Here is a 23,509-nt window from a genome sequence, read left to right on the forward strand (position 1 = left end):
TAGCAAATTTGCAGCTGACACGTTAGCAGGGCGCGGAGGTGGGAGATCGGGCCGGGCGGGTTTCGCAGGAATAAGGGGGTTTTGCAAAAGGGAGAAACACAAAAAAAAAAGGAGAAAGGGAGGCTGAGGGGGAGAGGAGGCGGGCGGCGGGTTGGCTCCAGTCCGTCCGCCTTTGATCTATAAAAGCGGCTCCTCCGCGGTCGCTGCCCTTTAGTCTCAGCCGCGTTTGGTGCGAGACTGGGACAGGGAGAGAGAGAGAGAAAGAACTGCCCCGGGGGCCCGGCAACCCCGAGCTGACCATGACGGATAGCGACCCAAAGGCAGACGATGCCGGAGATTCGGGCGGCGTCACCCCACCCAAGGGCCGGATGGCGCCCGACAAGGCGGCAGCGGCGACGACGGCGGCCAAGAAGAAGAGGAAGCAGCAGCAGCAGCAGCAGCAGCGGCGGCGGCAGCAACAACAGCAGCGGTCTCCCCGCAACCGCAAGAAGACGGGCCCCACGGTGACCCAGCGGATCCTGCAGGTGGCGGCGGCCGCCAAGGAGCGGCGCGGCATCTCGCTGGCCGCCCTCAAGAAGGCTCTGTCGGCCAAGGGCTACGACGTGTCCCGCAACAACACCCGCGTCAACCAGACCGTCAGGCAGCTGGTGAAGAAGGGCTCGCTGGTGCAGACCGCGGGCGTCGGGGCCATGGGCTCCTTCAGGTTCAACAGGTCCAAGACCCACCCGGACACCGCGGCGGCGGCGGCAGCAGCGGCCGCCCCCAAAGAAGAAGCCGCCAAGAAGAAAGCTTCAGTCAAGAAACCCACCCCGGTGCCCTCCAAGAAATCGACCCACGTCAGGAGCTCGGCCGCAAAGCGCAGCAACGCGGCAAAGCCCACCAGAGCGGCGCAGACCCGCCGCAAGCCGAAACTCGCCGCACGGCGGGCCGCGCCCAGGACCGTCCGCCTCAAATCCAAAGCCGCCAAGGGCCATCGGAAATACAAGCCTGTGAGCGGCAGGAAGGCGGCCAAAACCTACCGTCGGCGGGCACCGACCACCAAACCAAAGCGGCCGATGGGGCGTCCGCGGAAAAACGATGCTAAGCGGCGGTAGAGGGAATTGCTCTTGCTGGTGGTGAACATGCACAAACTCCGAAACTTACTAAATTCAACGGCTCTTTTCAGAGCCACCAAATGCAAACAAATTCGAGCTGAACCTAAAATCTATACCACCAGTAAACTATGCTACATCAGTCAACACTGCAACCATCGTCATATGTTTCTCAGACTCAATTAGGCGCCGTATAAATGCAAGTCTTTGCTTAATGAGCGTTGTTTTATCGCAGCGTTTTCCCATTAGAAATTACTGACTAGGGTGACACCGTTTTAGCCACCTGCATTAATTTTAGTCGAAAACTTCTTTACATACACTCATAATAAAAGTAAATATACTTCACGTGTATATTTAGTTAACGTTTTGGCATCATTCCGTAACTAAGGAAGTAAAGCACTCAACAATCAGAAAATACTCATTCTGCTTTTCGTCTTAGCGTTTTACCAACTCACAAAAAAGGTTAAAATACAATTCATACTCCGTAGGAACATGTGTATTGAGTTCGCATGCCCAACGATGCTGTTATTACTCATTTTTAAAAGGTAATAATCAGCATTGCAGTTATCCACATCTGGATTCCCAATTATCCACGTGTGGTTAATGTATTGGACAACACTAGCCTATCGCATGTTACAATGCCAAAAAGAGCGAATGTCCAAAACTAATTGTTTTCCTCGGAAGGTTTTAACCCGGTGGTCCTTTTAAGTGCTCTGGTGGTTACAGGAACGGAAGTGCATGAACTGTGTGCATGAATGATGAAGAATCCACCAGCTATAATGTCATAGAGGTGAAGATCAACGCTTCGCATTTGAAATTAATAAAAGTAGAAGATGGTCACATGCACTGGAGCGCACATCACCGCGCGTTCCTTTCAGAAGTGACAATTGCCTATCCTAATAATTGGTCAGGTTGCTCAGCATCGGATGTGATGCGGTTCTTCACAACAAGATGAGACCAATCTTCCACTCAACCTGTCTCTCTCGCTGATGTTGGCTGAACCATTGTGTTTTCCCGTAGTCATCTTCGAGCTCTTTAGATGCCTTCTAGAAGAGGCGACGAACGCCTAGACGTTTCTAAGGCAAAAATGGCACAAAAAGAAGTTGGAGTTGGGAGCCATACTAGCCAGATGTTGTCGTATGAAACGGGCGAGGGTGGCAAATCTTGGAGCCAGGAGCTCTTACTACTTTGAGGAGAGGAAAGGGTGAAAACTGTCTGTCTCTAGGGGCAAACGCTCAAGAAACTCGGACAACTCCAAACGTGTACCAAAAGGTTTTAAGGAATAATTGGTTGCGGAATGGACCCATGAAAGGCGATCAAAGAGCCACTTCCTAGTCATCGCTAAACAATACCGGCATCAGAAGCCTCTGTGGGTGATGTCTCCAGAAGGTAGGCACCAATACGTTGCATATCCCAAGGGCAATATTGATACTAACCAAGGCTGAATACGGAGCCCCCTGTAGTGATGTAGATGTCCTTACTGACATACACTTACACTACTGGAGGATTCGACTGATTGTGGTAATGAACAGCAGCAACCTTTCAGCGCTGGCCCTAGTTGAGGAAGGGATTTACTTTTTGTGAGATCCAGTGGCCCTGCAATATCTCCAAAAGCTTCAATGGTGGCGCTGGAAGCGCAAGCGGGTGGGGGGCTAATTTCAGGACCACCGAAAGGGACTTTTGAAGATCTTCTCTTATATCTTGCAAGTAAGTGAAAACCAGACATCAAAACCATTTCTGGCATCCCTTCTTAATAAACAGGAAACCAACGTGATCGGCCAGACATTTTGAAGCGTGCTTACCCAGCGCGGGTAGTGTCTATTTTAGGGAGGAAAAGTGGAAACGTTTCCTTCAAATGGACTAAGAATTTTTTTTAAAACTAACAAAGGTGTGGTAACTTTTGGGGGAGCGAAATTCCTATAGAAGAATAAACATTTGCCCTATTTTGGATAAAACAGAGATGCTTTGTATATTCGGTAAGAGTTGGAAGGGTCATATGTGGAACCCCTGACTTGTGGCATCATGCATTATAAAAAGTCTTAATGTGAGATTATCCTTAATGTGACTCCTCCCACGGGCAGGACGAACATGCAAAGGAATCGAACAATGGAAGGAAGTTATTTACCAGTAACATCAAGACGAAATTGGAAGAGAAAAAAAAGTGACCCAAAAGGTCAGCTTTCCCTTTAAGAGAGTTGGGACAGAAAGAGGCGGGAAGGGTAATTCACAGTCGTTAGGAAATAGAAGGGAACAGGAGGAAAGGGCCTGTATGACAACAGCCAACGCTTCTGTTCAGTCAAGCTGCAATACAGATATTGCAATTCTCCTAACAGTACACGAATCTGGAACTGCCTCAGTGCCGAACAGCACTAAGATCACAGAATATCTAAGCATTGAGCAGCAAGCCTCCAGGTTCCAGGTTCCATCCTATAGGAGAAGCCCCAACATGCTTCTGAATTTCTCCCGTGCCAAGACTTGTTTAAGTTCCCTTGATTGTCTTTCTGAATTGAAGTATATGTGTGTGTTTTCCTTTTGAAGTTCTTCCTCTTCTTCCCTATCCTTGGAGGTTCCCATATTTAGCGCCATTCCCAGCCTAGAGAATGAGCAACCTACACCCAGTGATCTGCCAACGGAGCTTGAAACCAATCACTAGGAGGTGTGCAAGAACATCCTTGGCTGACACATCTCCAATCCCCACCCCTCCTTCACATGGGAAACAACTGGTCTCTTCCCTAGTGATGCACAAGACCTGTGTGGGTGTGGACATCTGAATCTTACTCCTTTCCTAGGCGGGAAAATGAAATCGGCCACCTAACAACTTGCAATTATACAGTGCAATTATACGCCCCTAGACGCTTCACAGCGGCATAATCAGTCAAAAATGGATACCTAGACAAAGAAATTGGATTCAATGTCAAAGCTTTGACGAAATACTGAAGTAATGCCAGTGAATCAGGTGGCATAAACTTGCAAATGATACAGGAATGCTATAGTACTGTAGCAGAAACATAACTAATGGGTTTGCGAATTCCAACTATAAGACAAGTGAATGCTTTCTGTATAGAAATATACGAATGGACAATTATTGCGGTCGATCTGGCTGCTGTCCCAAAATTCGACACACCACTCAATCTCAGCCCTCAGTCTTTCTCTGCCCAATATCATCCCGTCTACACTATCAGCCTCCAGGGACAGCTTGTTTCCATCTATGCAGGGCCCTCCATAATAAATAATTAAAATCTAAACTTTCCTGTTGACTTTCATTCTTGTAGTGGCGAAAAAAATTTGCAGTGAAAGTTTCCAGTGGCAGAAGGGTCGGTAACCAGAGGACACAGATTTAAGGTAACTAGCAAATAAAAATGATGTTTTTTTAAACGAAGCGAATTGTTATGATCTGAATAGGTGATGGAAGCAAATTTAATAATAACTTTCAAAAGGTATTTGAAGGGAGAAAATTGGATAGCTTTCAAAAGAGTCGGCACAGGCACGACGGGCCGAATGGCCTCCTTCTGTGCTGTGATTCTATTAACCGAATGGGTAATTTCAGCCTTTTGCAGAGGCAATTGTGGCTCTGAAAAGAGCCTTTGTGTTTGTTGTTTTAAGTTTGTTTCCCCTCCCTTCTTTTCCGCTGTAATTTATTTCTTCTTCGATTTGGTTTGAGTCTTCCTGGGAGTAGCCTTCTTCTCAGTCCGCTTCTTCGGGGGGTTCTTGGTCCTCCCTTTCTTCTTGGCCGTCTCCTTCTTGGCCTTGACACCAGCCCTGGGCTTAATCGCCGCCTTGTTATTGTTGTTCTTTTGCTTCTGCCTCTTGCTGAGCTTCAAGTAGCCGCCGGCGGCCCCCCGACCCTTCCCTTTGGTCTGCACCAGCGAGCCGTTGCGCACCAGGCCCCTGACAGCCGTGCGGAGCTGGGTCTTGTTCTTCTCCACGTCGTAGCCGTTGGCCAGCAGCGCCCCCCGGAGGGAGGCGAGCGAGAGGCCGCCGCGCTGCTTGCGGGCCGACAGCGCCTGGAGGATGAGATCGTTGATCCGCGGCCCTTTCTTCCTCTGGCGCCGGTAAGGTCGGCGCTGGCGCTTCTTTTTCTTCCTCTTCCTTCTCCTCCTCTGCTGCTGCTGCTGCTGCTGTTGCTGCGCGGCGGCGGCGGCGGCCGTGCCAGTAGCGGGTCTGGACACCATGGGCACAGGTTCCACCGGACAGCTGACGCGCACCAGCGCCACCCAACTTAACGAGCGGGTCTCGACTCCCACTCGCAGCCCCCACCCCCGTCGCAGCTGCGGAGGGAGCGGCCGCCGTCGCCCCTATTTAAAGGCACAAGGTGGACGCGATAGAAGCGACCCGGGGTCATCACCTCCCGCTCCCGCCAATCATGCGCTTGGCCCCACTTGCTCTCCTCTCTCTGTGACAGGCTGCTGCTGCTGCGTTTCCAGGATTTAAAAAAAAAACACATAGGAACAGGAGAAGGCCATTTGATAAGATCATGGCTGATCTGTGATCTAACTCCATATACCTGTCTTTGGCCCATATCCCTTAATACCTTTGGTTGCCAAAAAGCTATCTATCTCACATTTAAATTTAGCAATTGAGCTAGTATCAATTGCCGTTTGCGGAAGAGAGTTCCAAACTTCTACCACCCTTTGTGTGTAGAAATGTTTTCTAATCTCACTCCTGAAAGGTCTGGCTCTAATTTTTAGACTGTGCCCCCTACTCCTAAAATCCCCAACCAGTGGAAATAGTTTCTCTCTATCCACCCTATCTGTTCCCCTTAATATCTTATAAACTTCGATCAGATCACCCCTTAACCTTCGAAACTCTAGAGAATACAACCCCAATTTGTGTAATCTCTCCTCGTAACTTAACCCTTGAAGTCCGGTTATCATTCTAGTAAACCTACGCTGCACTCCCTCCAAGGCCAATATGTCCTTCCAAAGGTGCGGTGCCCAGAACTGCTCACAGTACTCCAAGTGCGGTCTAACCAGGGTTTTGCCCCCTTGTACTCTAGTCCTCTAGATATAAAGGCCAGCATTCCATTAGCCTTATTGATTATTTTCTGCACCTGTTCATGACACTTCAATGATCTATGTACCTGTACCCCTAAGTCCCTTTGGACATCCACTGTTTTTAACTTTTTACCATTTAGAAAGTACCCTGTTCTATCTTTTTTTGATCCAAAGTGGATGACCTCACATTTGTCTACATTGAATTCCATAGAAAGGTTACAGCATGGAGGGGTTAACTTTTTTGGTGTTAAAGCCAACCAACAAAGGGTTAAAATCCAGCATTGCAGCTTAGGTAGAGCGCTTCTTTTTAGACCCCAATCTGGAGTCCTGCGTTCAGGTCTGGGCACCGCACCTCAGGAAGGATATATTGGCCTTGGAGGGGGTGCAGCGCAGATTCACCAGAATGACACTGGGGCTAAAAGGGGTTAAATTATGAGGACAGGTTGCACAGACTAGGTTTGTATTCCCTGGAGTACAGAAGATTAGGGGGCAATCTGATCGAGGTGTTTAAGATGATTAAAGGATTCCATAGGGTAGATAGAGAGAAACTATTTCCTGTGGTGAAAATGTCCAGGACAAGGGGGCATAACCTTAAAATTAGAGCTAAGCCATTCAGGGGTGCTATTGAGAAGCATTTCTTCACACAAAGGGTAGTGGAAATCTGGAACTCTCTCCCCCAAAAAGTTGTTGAGGATGGGGGTCAATTGAAAATTTCAAAACTGAGATTGATAGATTTTTGTTAGGCAAAGGGTATTAAGGTTTATGGAACCAAGGCAGGTAAATGAAGTTAAGATACAGATCAGCCTTGATCTAATTGAATGACGGAACATGCTCGAGGGGCTGAATGGCCTCCTCCTGTTCCTCTTTTCCTGTGTTCCCAAGAAAAAAAGTTCGACAGTTAAGCCAGACCAGCCATCCACTGAAACCTTAACTATCTGCAACAATTGGGAAAGGGGCGAGGGAGGGGCAGGATATCGTGAAACCGTCTTTGCCACCCAGGCACAATGCGTTGGGATAATAACACTCAGAGTGGGTTGTAATCAGCAAGTCACACCCGACTAGGCACTGCCGTCGAACAATCATTTGCGCACATTTAAAAAACATAAAATCGTGGAAGCTTTACAAATTGTTAATGTGATTTTTACTGATGCCATGAAAATGAGTTCAAAGAAACAGAAAATACAGAGCGGGTCTCAATGAGGATTTTTTTTTAAATCACCCATTTTGAACCAGCTATTAGCCGGAGGGGGACAGAGGCATTGTGACGAGCCACAGTGTGTTCGGCAGCAGAGATCTATAGATGGGTGTAAAAGAGTGAGGAAATCCAGGCGTAGTTTATTGACGGGCGTAACACAATTGTGCTCGAGTTTCCTCGATCTTTTTTGCAGGGTATTTGCATTACACCTGTCTCTGGGAGTAACTGGGAAGTTACATCCGAAATTATGCCCACGTGTGAGCCCATTTAGCCCATGTGCATAATCTCAAGGTAATGGCAAGATATAACATCGATAAACAGAGGATTTAAGATAATTGGCGAAAAAGCCAGAAATTTTTTTATGCACTGAGCTGTTATGATCTGGAATGCGCTGCCTGAAAGGGCGGTGGAAGCAGATTCAATAGTAACTTTCAAAAGGGAATTGGATAAATACTTGAAAAGGAAAATATTACAGGGCTGCGAGGGAAGAGCAGGGGGAGTGGCACTAATTGGTTGTTCTTTCAGAGAGCCGGCACAGGCACGATGGGCCAAATGGCCCATCCTTCTGTGCTGTATAATTCTATGATTCTAGGTCCCAATTATTATTTGAAGGGGCAGCACCACAACTTCTGGTTATGTTTCTCATGGACAGCGTTCACTTTCGTTCATCGGGCACACAAGGAAAAGCAGGTCAGAGGGAAAGCTGGTGGGCTGCACTTGGGCTCGGCTAAATCAGCGATAGAAAAGTCCGGGATACGTAGGAATACTGAGTATTGCATCTCGGAATGCTTGCCCACGTTTCAAGTATTGGTATGCCCAATAACTCGTGCCCACTGCTTTACCAGAGGTCTTGTGTGACTGGTAGCTCTGCACCTAACTGGCAGCCTCATTAAACTGGATCTGATCATTATAACTTGAGGTACTGCATGTTTAGTTTGGGATTTTACTTTTTGATGGACCATTTATTTTTGTTGACAGTGACCTCCTCCCTTTTAATGGGCAATTGGAGCTGCTGGTGGTGCTTTGCGAATCTCATCAAATACCAGCCTGCTCAAAGCAAGTTCAAGCCCATCTTCAATTAACTTCAAGCAGTGGCCATCACAATCACTCCCAATGCAAATGCTGAGATTCTAGCCCCAGGGTTACCTTGCGGTGTTAAAAAAAGATATCCGCAACACAATGATGTAAAATCTACTGAGCACCTCTTCAGGCCACTTGTGACTGAGGTCATAACAAGAATGAACCATCTCTTACTCTTCTCCACAAGCAAAACTATTTCACCAACCTTCCCTCTCCCATGGAAACAATGTCCTTCTAAGAAGTTCCGCCCCCTCCCTCCCCAAAGTACCTACTGAGGCAGTCAACAACTAGCCATTCCCAACACCTGACTACATTGAATAAAATTAGATCCCTTAAAGGGGAAACACAGTGACATTAGAGATAATGTAAATTTGACTTAAACCTGCCCCATCAAAAAGTTTCTCATCTTCTCTGGCAAAACCACATACAAAGATTTATAGCACTTGTTCAACTGTAATTGTTCAGCTAATTGGTCAAATTACAGATATTTTGCATAGTAGGAGGCAATATAATTGTTACCATCTGTGCGTTATAATTTTTAGGGGCACAATGCCAACTCCCCCCAAAAAAAAATCGGCAAGGGATTGCAAACCTCTCATTCTCCTAGGCTGCCCACTTCCACCTCCGTAACATCACCCGTCTCCGCCCCTGCCTCAGCTCATCTGCTGCAGAAACCATCACCCCTGTGCTCACATTGGCTCCCAGTCCGGCAACGCCTCGATTTTAAAATTCTCATCCTCGTTTTCAAATCCCTCCATGGCCTCGCCCCCCCCCCCCTCTATCTCTGTGACCCTCCTCCGGCTCTAACACCCTCTGAGATCTTTGCGCTCCTCCAATTCCGGCCTCTTGCGCATTGGCGGCCGTGCCTTCAGCTGCCTCGGCCCTAAGCTCTGGAATTCCCTCCCTAAACCTCTCCGCCTTTACCTCTCTCTCCTTCTTTAAGATGCTCCTTAAAACCTACCTCTTTGACCAAGATTGCCCTAATATCTCCTTAAGTGGCTTGGTGTCAAATTTTGTCTGATAATCGCTCCTGTGAAGCACCTTGGGACATTTCACTACGTTAAAGGCGCTATATAAATGCAAGTTGTTGTTGTAGTGCCGTCACCCGTGCACATTTTAACCCACGTCCTTTGGGAAGAGAATTGTCTTAAACCCTTAAGGAATTAAAGGGCGATTGTTCCAAATTTTCCACGTCTCCGTTCCCGACGCACGGTGGGAATGGCTATCGGGAACTGCCACGTCCTCAGCCTGTGATTTTTCTGGTCGAATAGTCGGAAAATTATGGGCTGGTTGGGGGGGCGGGTTGGGGTGTGCAATTTCCCAAAACACACTCCCAGCCTGCGCCAGGAGAGCTAAAGTGGAAAATCTCAGCCATATATTTATGACTTGGGATAAGTGCCTTTGGACGTTAAAGGCACTATATATAAATGCAAGTTGTTATTGCTGACTACTAATACAGTGAAGGAGCCTGTCGCCTTTTGCTTTGCACAACGAGCCTCGATTCAGTTTAAATATCAAGATGCAACTAGGAAGATGTGAGTGAAGGGGTTAATGTAGCTGAACCTGTTTGGCTCTAGTAGTTCATCATTTCTGTGCAGTATCAGTGTCAGGCCACTTGAACAGAACCAGTAGTATGTCAGTTCAATGCTCAGCACACAACATGGGTATTACAGGTCACGACTACAAGATAAAACATTAAGGGGCTGAAATTCCTTAAGCCCCACTCCGCCCCTGGAAAGGCAGCTGGACGGGGACTTCCGGTCGCCACACTGGCCTGGCACTGACCCCATCCCATATCCCACATACCAGAAACAGGATCATTAACAGACACGAGGTGGGCGTCCTTGCCAGTTACAACGCTCCCTGGGGCATCTGCCAGGGTGCCAGGAATATCAGAGTGGCGTCCACTGGGAAACCGATATTGGGCCATATTGGTGTCATAAGTACGCCTGATTCATGCTTGTTGTAAGGACAGAACTGGCGCGATTTCTAGTGGAGGATGCTACCTTACCTGTCCCTCCTCTCCCAATGACTTGAGCACAGAAGTAGGACAAACCACAAGAAACACCATCGCCCACTCCCATCAGAATTCCCCAACTTCACAAAGGCCCAGTGGAACCAGGTCCCGCCTCCAATTCCAGCCTAACCCCCTTGCCCCCGTTCCCGACTTGCGTTCTTTGTTCCACTCTGCCAGGCCCTGGAGTTTCAGGGTCTAAATCTTTAACAATGAGAGCAGAGAAAAACTTTCTAGCTTGTGTGTTGACTTTAAAATAATAATTCCTCACAACATCAGACGAGGTGATTACCTCTTTAAGAGAGTCTCTGACTCACGCAGAAGATTATCAGGTGGGGTGTTTAAAGCCAACGAGAACTAAATGAATTTGGGATAAAACCACTAACTTCTACTGGCACATTAGCAGTGGGGTGAGTCAGTTTTGTAAATGGTGCTGGTAAGGAGCGTGTGCTTAATAGTGCTGGTTGTTATGGTGGTAAAGTATTTAACCAATTCTGTATGCAAGTTTTAAGCAATCAGATTGTAGTCATAGTGAGGTTACAATAGCAACTTAAATTGTAGTTGGTTGATTCTTTAAAACAGAACTTGACTATTTATCAGAAATATTCCTAACCAGTATCTCGCCTTAGTTTTGTTGGGATTCAGTTAAGGACTAAGTTACTGAACCTCTATTTCTGTGGTTTCAGATATTATCTGATGTCCATGACATTATTTTTATTCTTGATATTGCTAGTATTCACAGTCTGTCACTGTGTAGATTTCATGACTGATGTTAATGTCCAGGATGCTCCATCTGTTTCATTTCTGCTGATGCCCTCGGGGAGAAGTTATATTCTTGACACAATCAATTTATTACCACTAGGTGGCAGCCATAGCTCTGTGGTAGCCTGAGTCAGAAGGTCGTGGGTTCATGTCCCACTCCAGAGACTTGAGCACATAATCTCTGCTGGCACTTCAGTGCTGTGTTAGTGGTGTTGTCTTTCTGATGAGATGTTAAACTGAGGCTGTGTCTGCCTTCTCAGGTGGATGTAAGGGAACCCATGGCATAATTTGAAGAAAAGCAGGGGACTTCTTTCTGGTGTCCTTGCTAGCATTTATCCCTCAACCAACACCTTAAAAAAACAGATGATCTGGTCATTTTATTTAATTGTTGTTTGTGGGACCTTGCTGTGCACAAATTGGCTGCTGTGCTTCCTCACTCTACCATTACCAACAAGCCAGGGGATCAACCCTGGTTCAATGAGGAGTGTAGAAGAGCATGCCAGGAGCAGCACCAGGCGTACCTAAAAATGAGGTGCCAACCTGGTGAAGCTACAACTCAGGACTACATGCATGCTAAACAGTGGAAGCAACATGCTATAGACAGAGCTAAGCGATTCCACAACCAACGGATCAGATCAAAGCTCTGCAGTCCTGCCACATCCAGTCGTGAATGGTGGTGGACAATTAAACAACTAACGGGAGGAGGAGGCTCTGCAAACATCCCCATCCTCAATGATGGCGGAGTCCAGCACGTGAGTGCAAAAGACAAGGCTGAAGCGTTTGCAACCATCTTCAGCCAGAAGTGCCGAGTGGATGATCCATCTCAGCCTCCTCCCGATATCCCCACCATCACAGAAGCCAGTCTTCAGCCAATTCGATTCACTCCACGTGATATCAAGAAACAGCTGAGTGCACTGGATACAGCAAAGGCTATGGGCCCCGACAACATCCCAGCTGTAGTGCTGAAGACTTGTGCTCCAGAACTAGCTGCGCCTCTAGCCAAGCTGTTCCAGTACAGCTACAACACTGGCATCTACCCGACAATGTGGAAAATTGTCCAGGTATGTCCTGTCCACAAAAAGCAGGACAAATCCAATCCGGCCAACTACCGCCCCATCAGTCTACTCTCAATCATCAGCAAAGTGATGGAAGGTGTCGTCGACAGTGCTATCAAGCGGCACTTACTCACCAATAACCTGCTCACCGATGCTCAGTTTGGGTTCCACCAGGACCACTCGGCTCCAGACCTCATTACAGCCTTGGTCCAAACATGGACAAAAGAGCTGAATTCCAGAGGTGAGGTGAGAGTGACCGCCCTTGACATCAAGGCAGCATTTGACCGAGTGTGGCACCAAGGAGCCCTAGTAAAATTGAAGTCAATGGGAATCAGGGGAAAAACTCTCCAGTGGCTGGAGTCATACCGAGCACAAAGGAAGATGGTAGTGGTTGTTGGAGGCCAATCATCTCAGCCCCAGGACATTGCTGCAGGAGTTCCTCAGGGCAGTGTCCTAGGCCCAACCATCTTCAGCTGCTTCATCAATGACCTTCCCTCCATCATAAGGTCAGAAATGGGGATGTTCGCTGATGACTGCACAGTGTTCAGTTCCATTCGCAACCCCTCAAATAATGAAGCAGTCCGAGCCCGCATGCAGCAAGACCTGGACAACATCCAGGCTTGGGCTCACAAGTGGCAAGTAACATTCGCGCCAGATAAGTGCCAGGCAATGACCATCTCCAACAAGAGAGAGTCTAACCACCTCCCCCTGACATTCAACGGCATTACCATCGCCGAATCCCCCACCATCAACATCCTGGGGGTCACCATTGACCAGAAACTTAACTGGACCAGCCATATAAATACTGTGGCAACTAGAGCAGGTCAGAGGCTGGGTATTCTGCGGCGAGTGACTCACCTCCTGACTCCCCAAAGCCTTTCCACCATCTACAAGGCACAAGTCAGGAGTGTGATGGAATACTCTCCACTTGCCTGGATGAGTGCAGCTCCAACAACACTCAAGAAGCTCGACACCATCCAAGATAAAGCAGCCCGCTTGATTGGCACCCCATCCACCACCCTGAACATTCACTCCCTTCACTACCGGCGCACCGTGGCTGCAGTGTGCACTATCCACAGGATGCACTGCAGCAACTCGCCAAGGCTTCTTCGACAGCACCTCCCAAATCCGCGACCTCTACCACCTAGAAGGACAAGAGCAGCAGGCACATGGGAACAACACCACCTGCACGTTCCCCTCCAAGTCACACACCATCCCGACTTGGAAATTTGTCGCTGGGTCAAAATCCTGGAACTCCCTTCCTAACAGCACTGTGGGAGAACCGTCACCACACGGACTGCAGCGGTTCAAGAAGGCGGCTCACCACCACCTTCTCCAGGGCAATTAGGGATGGGCAATAAATGCCGGCCTCGCCAGCGACGCCCACATCCCATGAACGAATAAAGAAAAAAATAGTGATTACACTTCAAAAGTATTTAATTGGCTGTACGGCACTTTGGGACATCCTGAGGTTGTGAAAAGTATAATATAAATGCAAGTTCTTTCTCTTTTTATTTCTGCTGGTGCCCTTGGTGAGGTTATATTCTTGACATGAATCTGATATTACCACAATTCAATCTGCAGTGGATTATTACTGGAATGATCCAGCTCAGCGTTCTATATTTGTGTATTGAGGGTGAAATTTGCTTGTGATTGTATGACCAGTCCTACCCACTAAAGTACTTTTTTTTTTTTCCCCCCCCCTTTTAGTAGAAGTCAAGCCATGATGTTTCCATGTGCATTACTGGTAAGTGCCCCAAAGTCAATTAGTACCATGCCCTCTCGCAGTGAATCGAGATTGTCAGTGGCAAAGGTCGTCTTGTTTTATTGGTTTCAAATATTTATAGTTGCGCTCTCTCTACAGGAAAACCTGCAGAACAACACTCGTCATGTGGATGAGCAGTGTGGGAGGCACCAAGTGGAAGATGCCAACAGTGGGTACAAAACACTCTGTGCTCTGGTGAGTTCCTCTTGATTATACTTTCTGTACATGGACCAACCCCTATGGCAGTGGTCGAATTACAATGTAGCTTTACTTAAGTTAGAGTTTGGGTCCTGTGTCATAAAATGGGAAAGGAAAGCCTACAGTCTTGTAGGGATTTTGAGTCCACTTTCCAAGTATTGGAAAGCTAACGGGTATGTACCCAAGCCCCTGAATTAGTAAGAGCAAGGTATGCACCTGCCTTTGTTAGTTTGTCAGTCCTCTATCTCTTTATTCCGGCACAGATCTAACATTCAAATTTTCTTTTGACCTTTCCAGTCGCGTGTGTCCAAGGTGATGACACGCATTGGGTGCAGTTCCATTGCATTCCGTTCAGTACTTTGCTCAACCTCTTGCACCCCTCTTAGTCAAGGCCCTTCAACCTAATTGTGTTCTTGACCAAGCTTTTGATCACATGTCCTAATATCGCCTCACATGGCTCTGTGTCAAGTTTTGTTCCATAACCGCTCCTGTGAAGTGGCTTGGAATGTTAAAGGTGCTACAGAAATGCACATTGTTATTGCTGCGATTAGCTAATGTCTCCATATTGCAAAGCTTGTGACTCACCAGCACACCCAAAAACACATGGCAAGGATTTATTTTGATTGTCTCGTGGTCGATTAATTGTAACGTTTTGCTATTCTCTGCTTCTCTTTTTTTTGAAATCGACCTTTTACCTCTTTTTTTCTTTGGATAATGTAGTGCCCCATCCCCCTCATTTGGTGTTTGCACCAATGAATCATGAGATGACAGCCTGAAATTCATTACAGAAGATGTTGTGACACCACAACATAAAGCATTAAAGTGAGGGTGCTTTAGGTTAACTTTTTTTCAAAATTGTTTTTTTTAATACAAGTCCTCTGGGACCGGGCGGCGCAGTGGGTCAGACGCTGCCCTTTCTCCCCCCTCTGGGACCGGGCGGCGCAGTGGGTCAGACGCTGCCCTTTCTCCCCCCTCTGGGACCGGGCGGCGCAGTGGGTCAGACGCTGCCCTTTCTCCCCCCTCTGGGACCGGGCGGCGCAGTGGGTCAGACGCTGCCCTTTCTCCCCCCTCTGGGACCGGGCGGCGCAGTGGGTCAGACGCTGCCCTTTCTCCCCCCTCTGGGACCGGGCGGCGCAGTGGGTCAGACGCTGCCCTTTCTCCCCCCTCTGGGACTTGAGGTTAGGGCTGAAGCACATTATAGTGAGCTTCACTCTAATAGATGATGCTCAGTTGGCTGTGTTCAGTGACTCTAAAGTTGTAAGTATATGCAGATTGTCATGGATAGAATAAGGGGTGCTGGTCCTGACTGCACTCGCCTGAGTGAGTTCAAACAAATGGGAGTTGTGCTCAGCGAGCCCTGTGCTTATACATTTAACAGGGTCTTTGATTGCTCTTATAGACCAGAAGGGGCCAATATTCAAAGAGCAACAAGTCAGATAAAGTACAGAACCTTGGTTAGACCACACTTGGAGAACTGCGCACAATTCTGGTCTCCATATTATGAAAGGGATATTGAGGCACTGGAGAAGGTGCAAAAAAAGATTTACTGTGATGATACCAGAACTGAGGTTTTAATGATCAGTAAAGACTGAACAGGCTGAAGCTCTTTCTGTAGAAGAGATGGCTGAGGGATGACCTGAGGTCTGTAAGATTATGAAAGGGTAGATGCAGGGAATATGTTTTTACTTGTAGGGTGAGTCCAAAACTAGGGGCCATAAATATAAGATATCACTAGGAAATTCAGGACAAGGGAGTGGGACTAATTGGAACAGCTCATTCAAAGAGCCAGCACAGGCACTACAGGCTGAATGGCCTCCTTCTGTGCTGTATCATTCTGTTTCCAGGAAAAAGCTCTTTACCCAGAGATTGGTTAGAATGTGGAACTTGCTACTACTTGTAGTAGTTGAGGCAAATAGCATAGATGGATTTAAGGGGAAGCCAGATAACTACATGAGGAAGAAAAAAATAGAAGGATATGCTGATAGGGTGAGATGAAGTAAGGTGGGAGGAGGGTCGTGTGGAGCAGAAACACAGGCACAGACCAGTTGGGTGGAATGGCCTGTTTCTAAATTCTATATAAAACTTTTCTTGAACACTTTGTAACCTTGATGCTGTGTACATGAAATGAGAAGTGCCCCAGCAATAACATCCCTCAGTTTGAGCACAAAACAGGCCAGAAGAAACGTTCCAGACCAATAACATGCTGGTCAGTGCACCCACAACTACTTCTTTTGTGTCAATCTAGGACATCACATGTCATTTTGAAGACTGGAAAGAAAGCCACAGAGCAGAAGAAGTAGAAGATGATGATGATGAGGTATTTTTCAGATGTTTGAAAATCCATTCTGTACCTTTGTTGCTAAGCAGCCGTTGATTCACATGACTGCCACCATCTCAGAAAGAAGTCCATTTGGATTTCAGCCCCACTGCTGTGGGGGAGCAGCTGAGTGGTAACTAGGCCCCGCCGGGCAAGGAAAAAGAGCCATTGCTCAGCTGCACTCACCCCACTGAACAGCCAGGTTGAGAACATGATCACTAAGACGCTCACCCCTTTGGCCATAGAAGGGACATTCCACAGGGAGACCAGACTACAATGACTTGCATTTATATAGTGCCTTTAAGGTAATAAAACATCCCAAGACAATTCACAGGAGCGATTTATTAAACAATTTGACACCGAGCCACATCAGGAAATATTAGGACAGGTGACCAAAAGCTTGGTCAAAGAGGTTAGGTTTTAGGGAGCATCTTAAAGGAGGAGAGAGGTTTTAGGGAGGGAATTCCAGAGTTCGGGGCCTAGGCAGCTGAAGGCACGGCCGCCAATGGTGGAGTGATTAAAATCAGGGGATGCACATGAGGCTAGAATTGGAAGAGCGTAGAGATCTCTGAGGGTTGTAGGAGGTTACAGAGATGGGAAGGTGTAAAGAGCCAGACTGGCTATTTGTTTGGCTGACAGCACAGGGTAGATACTGCAGTAGTTCCTCAATAGAGGGCATTGCAGGTCCTATATGGAGCATATACCAATATATCTGGTATAAAATGACTACTGTCTTCTCAGGTTTCTGCTACCAAAGAAAACCATGCCAGGCTGGGTGAAGATGATCTCAATGATACCCTTGAATACATATCTGGTGATGTGGAGATTCCCAACGTAGTGTCTCAAAGTGAGAATGAGCCAAAGTTGATGAATCCTGTATTACACGAATAATCCTCACTAAATTTATATTCAAGACTTCTGTAAATTAAATTTATTTGGAGAAAATCTATTTCTATTTTGGATTCGTCTTTAATTTGGAGGGTCTGACGTCCTTGTTTTTTCCCACTCCTCTCTGCTCAACACTTGCAGTTGACTTGCTCCCAACCCTTTGCCTGAACCATAGGGCAGAACATGTGTCCCTCAAGGACGATTAGTTTGCAGTTGCCAGCCTGCCAGCACTGCCTTTTAAGAATTACTTAGGATTAAAACTCCATTTTACATTGATACTGTCTCTTTCCTATGCAAATTTCCCCAATACTCAATACAGTTGAGGAACTGCAAGGTTTCTGGTTATGTGCATTTTCAAATAGGAGCCCTTGGATTCTAGGGGGTCTGCAAGGTTATCAGATCTCAGAATTGTTCCATACTTGTTGCTATTTAATAAAACAAAAGTCTGAAATTGCAACTCTTTTGGGTAACTAACCATAGCTTTTAGGAAGCAAGACAAGGAGTTTATCAACATTAGCAAGGGCTCTCTCACACATATCAATTCAAAGAGCACTACCCTAATACACAGGGCAGTGAGCATTTTTGGTCTGAGCCTGATGAGAACTGGGTCTTCTGAACAGTTTAAGTTGTCTACATGTTATAGAACTATGTCTAAATGTGTCTCTCTCCTTCACTTACACTGGACTCCATACAAAGCACCCAGCCTACACACTCAAGAAATACTCTGAAGGGGATGATGATACAAGGTTGAACCTATAAAACCTTACACATAAGCCCTGATGTTCTGAGTCCAGCAAAATCAGAGGTTGCACTTACCTACGGTACAGTTACATCGTAGGTGTGGAGGCCTCTCCTCATTCAAAGTTCCCATTCCCCTGGACTTGGAAAATGCGCACAGGGAAGGAGACCAGAAAGATCTTTGTTTGAAACCGCTCAAAAATTGGGCAAGCCAGCAATGTTTAAAGGGCCGCTGCTCACCCTTAAGGAGGAGCAGACAGCAAATGCTCTCCAGGGTGCGACAAATTTGCAATAAGTATCTGTGCAGTGAATGCCATGTCCCAGACTCTTTGAAGGTGTCGGTGCAAGAATTGCAGGTCTACTGCACCTGGGAGTAAATAAGGAAACAGTTTAGTGGCACAAAGCTTTGATCCCTGTTTTCACAAGACTCTTGTTCCTGCAGATCAAAGGTGCCTCTCTAGAATCCTGGGGTTGAACTTGTTACTCGCCCCAGATGGTAACAGGCAGGGGACAAACAAAGGACAAGAGATGGGAGGAGTTGTGCTTTCTGTGCAAATGCGTCGGGCCTATTTATCGCAGGCTTCAATCCACACAATTCCTGTTGTAAGCAATCAGGGAGACTCCATATTGGTTGTGTGATGATTTTATTGATGTGGAATATGTAAAGCAAATACAATCTTAGCGTTACAACTTGAGAAACAGTACAGAGAAATAAGCAAAACGGTATTACTCGCTCCTCTGGGTAGAGACGTAACCCCTGCTTCTTCCTTCTACGCTCTACGTCGTTCGGATGAGACGTTAAACCGAAGCCCTGTCTGCCCCCTCAGTTGGACGTAAAAGATCCCACGGCTCTATTTCAAAAAAGAGCAGCAGAGTTCTCCCCATTGTCCTGGACAATATTTATCCCTCAATAAATATCACTTAAAAAAAAACAGATGATCTGGTTATTATCACATTGTTGTTTGTGGGATCTTGCTGTGTGCAAATTGGCTGCCGCCTTTCCTACATTACAACAATGACTACACTTCAAAAAAAAAAATCTTCATTGACTGTAAAGCGCTTTGGGACATCCTGAGGTTGTGCAAGGCACTATATAAATGCAAAATCTTTCTTTCTCTCTTTCGGCCTGTTTACATTTCCTGTCTCCCCTCCTGCCATGTCGTTTGCTCACCCTGTGGTCCAGGTTCAACGACTCCACTATCACTTCTTGTATTGTTCATTTAACTTCAATCGCATACGGAACTCAATTAATATGCAAACTCGCCTGAAGATTGTAATCTCGCCATCTGCCCCTTGATCAATGGCCCGCATGCTGTGATCAAATAGTCCTCTGATCAGTCCCTCGCACAATATGATCAAACAGATTTCAGACTTATTAACCCCGTGCTTGCTCTAAGATAACACTCCCCCCCCCCCCCCGCCCCTCCCCCAGCCCCAGCCCTCCCTAACCTCCTTGTACAGGGCACAATTTCAAAATTTGCAGATTGCACAAAATTTGGAAGTGAGGAGGATAGTGATCGAGTTCAAGAGGACATAGACAGGCTGGTGGAATGGACGGACAGGTGGCAAATGAAATTTAACGCAGAGAAGTGCGAAGTAATTCATTTTGGTCGGAAGAACGAGGAGAGGTAACATAAAGTAAATGGTACAATTCTAAAGGGGGTGTAGGAACAGAGAGACCTAGGGGTATATGTGCACAAATCGCTGAAGGTGGCAGGACAGGTTGAGAAAGCAGTTAAAAAAAAGCATACAGGATCCTGGGCTTTATAAAAAGGGGCATAGAGTACAAAAGCAAGGAGGTTATGATGAACATTGATAAAACACTGGTTCGGCCACAACTGAAGTATTGTGTCCAATTCTGGGCACCACACTTTAGGAAGGATGTGAAGGCCTTAGAGGGGGGGCAGAAAAGATTTACTAGAATGGTGCCAGGGTTGAGGGACTTCAGTTACGTGGATAGACTGGAGAAGTTGGGTTTGTTCTCCTTAGAGCAGAGAAGGTTGAGAGGAGGTGAGATAGAAGTGTTTAAAATCACAAAGGGTTTAGATAAAGTGAATAAGCAGCATATCCTTCTATTCCTTTCTCCTTCGTGTGTTTATCTAACTTCCCCTTAAATGCAACTGTGCTAATTGCCTCAACTACTCCTTGTGGTAGCGAGTTCCACATTCTAACCACTCTCTGGGTAAAGAAGTTTCTCCTGAATTCTCTATTGGATTTATTAATGACTATTTTATATTTATGACCTCTAGTTCTGGTCTCCCCCACAAGTGAAAATATTTTCTCTATGGCTATCCAATAAAACCCTTTCAAAATCTTAAAGACCTCTATCAGGTCACCCCTCGGCCTTCTCTTTTCAAAAGAGCCCCAACCTGTTTAGTCTTTCCTGATAAGTATAACCTCTCAGTTCTGGAAAATCATCCTTGTGAATCTTTTTTTCACCTTCTCCAATGCCTCTATATCCTTTTTATAATATGGAGACCAGAACTGTTCACGGTACACCAAGTGTGGTCTAACCAAGCTTCTATACAAGTTTAGCATAACTTCTCTGCTTTTCAATTCTACCCCTCTAGAAATGAACCCCAGTGCTTGGTTTGCCTTTTTTATGGCCTTATTAAAATGCTTTGCTACTTTTAGTGATTTGTGTACCTGTACCCAGAGATCACTTTGCTCCTCTATCCCATTTAGACTCCTATTATCCAAGCAATATGTGGCCTCCTTATTCATCCTAGCAAAATGCACCACCTCACACCTATCCATATTGAAATACATTTGCCCATTACACGCAATTCTTGCTTTTTAACACTTTCTTCCTTTGCATTAACTATAACCCAATTTCGTGTCGTCCGCAAATTTTGAAATTGTACCTCCGATTCCAGAGTCCAAATCGTTGATGTCAATGGTGAACAACAGCACCGATCCCTGTGGAACACCACTTCCCACCTTTTGCCAGTCTGAGTAGCTATCCTTAACCCCTACTCTGTTTTCTGTTTCGTAACCAGCTTGCTACCCATTCTGCTACTTGTCCCTTGACTCCACGTGCTCTGACCTTAGTCATAAGTCTACAATGCGGCACCTTATCGAAGGCCATTTGAAAATCCAAATATATTACATCAACTACATTACCCTTGTCAACTCTTCATTACTTCTTCAAAGAATTCAATAAGGTTGGTCAAACATGTCTTTCCCTTCTGAAATCCGTGCTGACTGCTCATTATATTTTCGGTTTCTACATGTTCTATTACAATTTTGAGTAAAGATTCCATTATCTTGCCTACCATCAACGTTAAGCTAATTGGTTTATAGTTCCGTGGACTTGTTCTATCTCCCTTTTTAAATATAGAAATAACATTGTGACAAGAGATAGAGATATGTAAAACGTATCTCTATCTTAACTTAGAAATTGTTGATATTCGGATTAAACTTAACCACTAAATCTTAAGGGTTGAGTTTAACCCTACCCACCTGGCAGAAACCGGTTTTGACAAAGCGGTCACCCAGTCTGCATCTGGCCAAAGGCGTAGAAATTATACTACAGATGTATAAAACTCTTAAGGCACTGCACCACGCACCCCTAGTGTTCACCCACGCAGTCAAATCCAAAACTTTTATTAAGCTTTAGGCAACACGGGACTTGTTTATCAGACTCTTATCTGCAGGGCATTCTGCTTTGTTTGCAGATTCGGAATGTGGGAGTTCAGCAGAATATTCTGCAGACAAGTGGCTGATAAATAAACTGCCCCATCCCCCATTCATGACTGCTGTCCAACACACTCTTCCCGTACCCATAAAGGGGATAAATTTCCCAGCAGCTCCAGATTCCAGCACAAGCCGCACGCAGATTTATGACTTTTTAAACGACCGGAAAATTGTGAATTCCCGAAAAGCACTTCCAGAGAGAGAGGCTCCCTGCCAGATTCCCCAAGGCCAGGAAATGTACATGCTGAAACATTGGTGTTAAAGTGCCTGAGTTTGTGCTGCCTTTGGAAGGCTTGCCCTCCGTCGTGTGTATCGGAAAGTGACTGGCAGCCTGCCCGTCAACTTCCTTCCTTAATGGACAGAACATTGAGAGTAGCAGATATTTCACAGTCCTCAACCTGCAACATGCCCTTCTATGTAACCTTGGCCAAATAAACAGAACTGCCAAGAACCCTGATTCTCCTGGTGAGTCACTCTCTGATTTTCATTGTTATTTTCGTATCTTCACGCTCTTCCCTTGGAGAACAGTGCGAAGTTGGGGGGAGGATTCACAAGCTGATTAACAGTCTGACAGGCCGTGATGTGAACACTCCTTCTATGGCCGTAACTGTCTTTATACCAGCCTAATGGGTGGTTCATCCTATATGGCAGGAGGTTTTTATGGGCTCCCACAACCCATATAATGAGGGGAGGGAGACACACACACACACACCTGGCATGAGTGTCCCACTGGATGTCAACACAGAATTCACAGCCGGAATTCCAGTCTCCAGGACCATCAGCCTCTGCTCACCGGGACCATCGGGAGCTCCGGCCTCCGCTCGCTGGGAGCGGGGTTCGAACCCTGCACCTTCTAAATCAGAGGCAAGAATGTTAACCACTGAGCCAAAGACTGGCTCGCCCTCAATTACTTTGAGCCGAGCAGTAAGACACATGTTCCAATTTGGTAAGTGATTATAAATTTCATACCAGCAGATTCAAAACAACTGCTTTTCCGTGAATTATGTGGTGAGACTTTTATATTTTTTATTGGCAGAGCTTAACTTTTGCCCATTAACCATCGGTGGGCCCTGAATGATTTCAGTCCTCCGGCTGTGCTCTCCCCGCAGGGGCTGTGGAGGAGGTCACCAGTTACGCCTTTCAGTTTGGGGTGTTTCAAAGTCAACCAGAGGGTAACATGGTTTTGTTGGGCGTCGACAGTGACGTAGTCTCTCTATTCTGCCTCTAAGGAATGGTCCACGAATTGAAAAGGATTCTTTTAGCAACAAGTAGTCAGTAGCCTTGACTTGGAGGGAGTGTTCACAAATGGTCACATATTGGTTATACAGCCAGGTTTCATTCAGGGGTATCTCACATCCCATAATCAAGGGATGTGGAGCAAAGGTGGGAAAATGGAGTTGAGGTGCAGATCAGCCATGATCTAAGTGATTGGCGGAGCAGGCCTGAGGGACTGAATGGCCTCTTCCTGTTCCTACGTTCTTGTTTTCTGGGCTCCCAGCCTGTGATTTTCTGCCCATTAGAAGGAAGGGTGGGGGCTGGTGGGTTGCAGAGGCTGAAAGTCTCAGCCTTTCCTTTGTAACTCAGTTCAGTGGCAGAAATTATGCCTGAAATTTATAAGGCAAGGTCGCCAACCATCCCAGAGTGTCCGGGAGTCTCCCAGAATGGGGCACGGATCTCCCCGGAATGGGCTTGCTTGCAATTCAGGAGATCTTCCCG

At 46.5% G+C, this 23,509-nt stretch overlaps 2 protein-coding genes across 6 annotated transcripts; one reads left to right on the forward strand and one right to left on the reverse strand.

Moving 5' to 3' along the window:
• The first annotated feature begins 250 nt into the window (after nt 1-250).
• On the forward strand, nt 251-22,237 carry LOC137305141 (histone H1-like). 5 transcript variants are annotated; one of them, XM_067973935.1, is made up of 6 exons: nt 251-2,480; nt 4,364-4,433; nt 13,902-13,938; nt 14,056-14,151; nt 16,400-16,471; nt 21,775-22,237. In XM_067973935.1, the coding sequence occupies exon 1, from the start codon at nt 300-302 to the stop codon at nt 1,092-1,094; it is 795 nt and encodes a 264-aa protein (XP_067830036.1). In that variant the 5' UTR covers nt 251-299; the 3' UTR covers nt 1,095-2,480; nt 4,364-4,433; nt 13,902-13,938; nt 14,056-14,151; nt 16,400-16,471; nt 21,775-22,237. The 5 variants fall into 5 exon arrangements, with proteins under 5 accessions (XP_067830036.1, XP_067830033.1, XP_067830034.1 ...); XM_067973932.1 differs by lacking the exon at nt 21,775-22,237 and adding an exon at nt 17,213-17,420; XM_067973933.1 differs by lacking the exon at nt 21,775-22,237 and adding an exon at nt 17,213-17,420 and having other exon boundaries at nt 13,905-13,938.
• On the reverse strand, nt 4,488-5,413 carry LOC137305143 (histone H1-like). Its single transcript, XM_067973937.1, has one exon. The coding sequence runs from the start codon at nt 5,261-5,263 to the stop codon at nt 4,727-4,729; it is 537 nt and encodes a 178-aa protein (XP_067830038.1). The 5' UTR covers nt 5,264-5,413; the 3' UTR covers nt 4,488-4,726.
• Nucleotides 22,238-23,509: the final 1,272 nt, after the last annotated feature.

The sequence above is a fragment of the Heptranchias perlo genome, chromosome 39 (genome assembly GCF_035084215.1).
Source record: "Heptranchias perlo isolate sHepPer1 chromosome 39, sHepPer1.hap1, whole genome shotgun sequence".
Lineage (NCBI taxonomy): Eukaryota > Metazoa > Chordata > Chondrichthyes > Hexanchiformes > Hexanchidae > Heptranchias > Heptranchias perlo.

Excerpts from the sequence above, each read along its gene's own strand:
- LOC137305141 (XM_067973935.1), top strand. The coding sequence starts at position 300 with ATGACGGATAGCGACCCAAAGGCAGACGATGCCGGAGATTCGGGCGGC.
- LOC137305143 (XM_067973937.1), bottom strand. The coding sequence starts at position 5,263 with ATGGTGTCCAGACCCGCTACTGGCACGGCCGCCGCCGCCGCCGCGCAG.